At 54.4% G+C, this 5032-nt stretch overlaps 1 protein-coding gene across 1 annotated transcript; it reads right to left on the reverse strand.

Annotated features, from left to right (window-relative positions):
- Positions 1-419: 419 nt before the first annotated feature.
- KLHDC7A (kelch domain containing 7A) lies at positions 420-4123 on the reverse strand. The gene has a single exon (XM_030507978.1). The coding sequence runs from the start codon at positions 3951-3953 to the stop codon at positions 1437-1439; it is 2517 nt and encodes an 838-aa protein (XP_030363838.1). The 5' UTR covers positions 3954-4123; the 3' UTR covers positions 420-1436.
- Positions 4124-5032: the final 909 nt, after the last annotated feature.

Consider the following 5032-nt stretch of genomic DNA (forward strand, 5'->3'; position numbering starts at 1 on the left):
AACCATGGGCTGCTCCAGCACCATCTCTTTATCTCCAGGCGCTTCAAGCGCATCCATGACTTCGTGCTCCTGACCCACTGCCATCAAGGAAGCAGGCTCAGGAGGGTTTTATCCATCTGGGAGCTGGATTTATCTGATGACGGATGACAAACCTTTTGAGGGGAAGAAAATGTGATTACCAGAAGTAGGCTTTTGGCAGGACATGGAGACAGCGGAGTGGCGTTGGTGAAACTCAGGGAAAAGGCGATAAAAGACCAGCTGCTCACATCCAGGGCCCTGCTTTGCTTTTGGTTGCCTCCTCAGATATGTTCATGCAGTAATTAGCGATGTAAAACATGCATCAGCCTCTTTGTTCCCATTAGACTTGGCTACGGTTTGAAGTGATGCACAACAGTAGCCATGGTTAATTTTACCCAGTGTTCACTTTAATTTCATTTAAGACCAGCTGTCTATAAATCTATAGTGTCTATTTACATCACGTACATATAAATATATATAGAATTCTGTGCTGATGAGAAGGTAAATATGTGCCTGGAGAAGAGAAGCTGCATGGAGACCTCAGAGCAGCTTCCAGTGTCTGAAGGGGGCTACAAGGATGCCGGAGAGGGACTCTTCACCATAGAGTGCAGCGATAGGACAAGGGGTGATGGGTTCAAACTGGAACAGGGGAAGTTCAGGTTAGATATAAGGTGGAAGTTCTTCCCTCTGAGGGTGGTGAGGCACTGGCACAGGGTGCCCAGAGAAGCTGTGGCTGCCCCATCCCTGGCAGTGTTCAAGGCCAGGTTGGACACAGGGGCTTGGAGCAACCTGCTCTAGTGGAAGGTGTCCTTGCCTGTGGCAGGGGGTTGGAACTGGATGATCTTAAGGTCCTTTCCAACCCAAACCATTCTATGATTCTATGTAACAGATAACAAGGCACTAGTAGGAGGAGTGCACCCCAGTCTCCAGCCTTGGCGTGATGTATACGATCAAGCCTAAAGGCTCAATGGTGGCTTGATGCTGATGGGGTGATATCTCCTTAGTGATCAAACCTCCCTGCTGTGTTCCTCCACCCTAAAATCCCCCTTGTATTGTGTGTCCAGGTCAGTATTAATCACCCAGGCAGTGCACAGCTGGGAGCCTGCAGCAAGCTGTGGTTTATTTGCATCCGAGCAAGCACACCTATGTTTAAATACCTCTACGCAAACAAGTCCACCCAGCTCCGGCTTTGTCCTTCTTTGTGTCTTCAAGGCTGGGTTTACTGGCAGTATCCAAAGGCAGTTTGTCTCCTTGCTTACAGGGCCTGGAAGGATGCCTGCTAGGTGGTATGTGTGGGTAACATTGTCCTGGTTCTATCTTGGTCCCATGCTATGTAGTCCAATGTGGGCTGGTGGCTTCTTCTAGCAGCTTTCACCATCATGTCATGCCTAAGCCACCACCACTGCTGCATGCGTCCCTCAAACCTGTGTTTGTGGCATCCCTCCTTCCGGCAACACCAGGACAGCTGGGAGGAGGCTGCCATGGGGTGACGGGAAGGGCTGCAGCTCCTTGGTCCCAAAGCGTGGTGAGATGTGGTCAGCCAAGAAGCGTATGTGGAAGTGCCGGCCAACACAGTGGACCAAGCTGCCCACGACAGCACACTGAAAGCCACCTGGGTTGGCCATGGTGTAGGTGGCACATTCATACCATAGCTTGGCCTTGGCGCTGCAGCGGTAGACACCAATGCCTGTGCGGCGGTGGAGGTCAAAGCGGTAGATGAAGCCATTGGTGCTCACCATCTCAACTGTCCTGTTCTTGTCACCGCTGGCTGGGCTGACCCTCCAGCTGTCCGAGCGGGCAGCGTATCGCAGCAGCACATAGCGCAAAGTGCCTTCTGTCACGTAGATCTCCCCATCACACACTGTGGCCGTGTGGGCCACAGCAAAGGTGTCATAGGGCAGGGGTGCAGTGAAGGTCCAGCGGTCCTGCCGGGGGTCATAGCGCTCTACTGTGTAGAGACATTCACCACCAATGGCATAGAGGTGGCCGTCCAAGGCCACGAGCTTGCAGTGGGGCCGTGCTTGGTTCAAGGGGCAGATCTCCCTCCAGATGTTGGTCAGGGGGTCATAGCAGAAGACGCGGTTGGAAGGTCTCTGCATCCGGCCCATGCCCTTGCAGCCAGCCACCACAAAGAGGTAGTTGAATATGCTGCACATAGCACACCCCTGGGAGACCACCTCTGGTGGCATGTGGCAGAGCTGATGCCAGCAGTCGCCTCCTTCATCATAGTAGCAGAGGCGGCTGGTGTGGAGGCCACGCTCCTGCAGGTTGACGTCTGCCACGACCATGTGCATCTTACCCTTCATCCTCTGCCGCAGGATGAGGTCCCGCTCACCGGCATTGAGACGGCTGTAGATGGATGGTGTCCTCAGCACCTGCAGGTAGTTGTCGCTCATCACCTTGTAGGCAGCTTCCTGGAGGTGGCGGAGCTTCTGCGCCTTGGCTGTGCAGAGAACCTCGTAGCAGTTCCCCAGGTCCAGGTGGGTGGATGGTGGCATTTGGTCAACACTGGCCACCAGCCCTGGCCAGGGGCTTGCAGGTGGTGTGTCAACTGGTGCTGTGACCCCAAACCCCTCCATGGGCAGCTGGAGGTGGGGGCTTTCAGCAATGTGGAGGATGCTGTTCTTGCGGCCAGGAGATGGTGGCTCAGGAGAAGGCTCCAAGCTCCCCGTAGATGCTGGAACTACAGAAGAGGTGGTGGGATCCTGCATTGCCAAAGCTGGGTCTGGCTCCTCTGTTGCAAAGTTCTGCATCTCTTCATTGACCCACTCCGAGCTGCAGCACTGGGATGTTCCCAGAGGGATGTAGGGGAGAGACCTCTTCTTTGACACTGACTGGGAGATGGACTGGGCATAGTAGTCATAGACTTTGCCTTTTAGGCCAGGGCCTGGCTGCCCAGCCCCGTCCTTCACCCGCTGCTCGGTGATGTACCCCTCCTCCACCTGAATCTTTGCAACCGAGGAGAAAGAATAGGAGGTTTCTGACCCTATGCTGCTCGTCGTCATCGTTAGTGCCAGGTCTGAGGTGACACTGAGGGTCTGGATCATCTCCCCATGCTTCTCAACCTCTTGACTCATGCCTCTGCTGGCCAAATCCTGCTCCATGCTTTGGACAAGGCTGTCATCATCATTAGCAGTCCTGGGGGAGAGCCCGGTGCTGGGAGCAAGTGTGCCCCTCTCCCCAGCGCTGCTCAGTGTTTCGGCTGCACCCGCAGGCTCATAAGAGCTCAGATCACTTCCCAACTCACTTTCCAGCTCATTTCCTGGCTCACTTCCCAGATTTCTTGCCGGCTTGCTTCCCAGATTACTTCCTGACTTGCTTCCCAGATCACTTCCTGACTCACTTCCCAGCTCTCTTCCCACTTCACTTCCCAGCTTGCTTCCTGGCTTGATTCCTGGCTTACTTGCCAGGTCACTTCCCACCTCACTTCCCACCTCACTTCCCAGTTTGTTTCCTGCCTCAATTCCTGGTTTTCTTGCCAGCTCACTTCCCAGGTCACCTCCAGGCTCAATTCCTGTCTCACCTCCCAGCTTATTTCCCAGCTCACTTCCCCTCCTGCCCATCCCCACTTTCCCGCCAGTCAGCCCCACTTCAGAAACCATCTCTCCCTCCTCACCCCTCGGCAGACTCCAATCCCACTGGGAAGCCGTGCGCCGTGTCCCAGTGCCAATCACTTGTGCATTCCCACCACCCATCCTCACCTCCTCACCAAACACCCTCCTCCGCCGCAGACCCACCGCACCGTCCCCATCTCCATCCCCATCCCAGGCAGCATTTTCCCTCTGTTCTTCATTGGCCCGTGAGATTTTACCCCCAGCAAGCAAACGGGACCTATAGAACCTGTACGCCAGTGTCAGGAGGAGCAGAGCGGAGAGGACCAGCTTGCCGGCCAGCGGCATGTCGGAATGCCAGGACAGGGTTACCCGCTGGGGCATTTTTCCATGCCCGGAATGCGGAGAAGCCGATTAATGATTGTCGAGCGAGCCCGGAGCGTGGAGCTGAAGGTTTGGGGCAAGGTGACTTTGAGCGGACAAAGCTGGCAGGAGGCTTCTGGATAAGCTTTGCATGTTTGGGATGGGCTGGGCTCCGGGGAGAAGGTGCAGCCCGGAGCTGGCAGCACAGAGCCGGCTTTATTAGCCTGGTAAACAGAGAGGCTCAGACGAAAGCAAAAGGAAACACAAAGAGAGGAAACGTATCTCCTGTGAGCAGCCCGATGGTGCTGCCTCCTCGGTTCTTTGGTTATTTAGAAGCAAACATGCAATGAAAGGAGAAAATAAGTCATTTTGTCCAGGAAAGGTCCCTCATCCCTGAGTGCAGGTGTGGGAAAGGGAGGGAGAAGCAGCCCAGTGCAGGGTAGACCTTTGGTCTGACACCCAGCAGCTGCGGGTGACTAATTCAGTAGCCTTCGTTTGCAGCATGTTAGCTAATGAAGGGTGACAGGAAATAGCCTGAAAGCTTCTGGGGTCTCTTTGAGCCCAGCGTGAAAGTGGCAGGAGAATTAAGAGCTGGTAGAAAAGGACCTGGGGGTTTTGGGAGAGGGGGGGAAAATCCATCACTGAAGAGGAAATCAAAGCAGGAGTTAAACTGCAGCTGGTTGCTGCCACATTTAGAGACCTGCATCCATGTGCACGGGGAGAGGGATGGACTAAGGAAAGTAAATGAAAGCGTTGGGACCAAGAAGAAATCTGGGATGGGAGAGATGGGAGTTGTCATTTTGAAGTGATGAGCTGCTGCGTGGGGGGTGTCCACAGGGATTGGAGTCACTGTGGGGAAACTGAGGCACAGAGCATGCCAGACAGTGTCACATTTGCTTCTTTCTCCCCCTGGAAAGATGTCAGTGATGTGTCTGGTCCTGTTCTGAATCTCAAAGATGCAGGGGAATTGTTGTCCCCATCATGCCTGAGGCAGCCAAGTCCCAATGCTTGGATTGTAGCAGGGGAAGGAGGGAGGAGGGAGCCTTGGGAATGGCATCCCGCTGTAACTGATGCTAAGCGAGCTGAATTCAAAGGGATAA

The sequence above is a fragment of the Strigops habroptila genome, chromosome 16 (assembly GCF_004027225.2).
Source record: "Strigops habroptila isolate Jane chromosome 16, bStrHab1.2.pri, whole genome shotgun sequence".
NCBI classification, from domain to species: Eukaryota; Metazoa; Chordata; class Aves; order Psittaciformes; family Psittacidae; genus Strigops; species Strigops habroptila.

Coding starts and splice junctions, on each gene's coding strand:
- KLHDC7A (XM_030507978.1), bottom strand. CDS start 3,953: ATGCCCCAGCGGGTAACCCTGTCCTGGCATTCCGACATGCCGCTGGCC.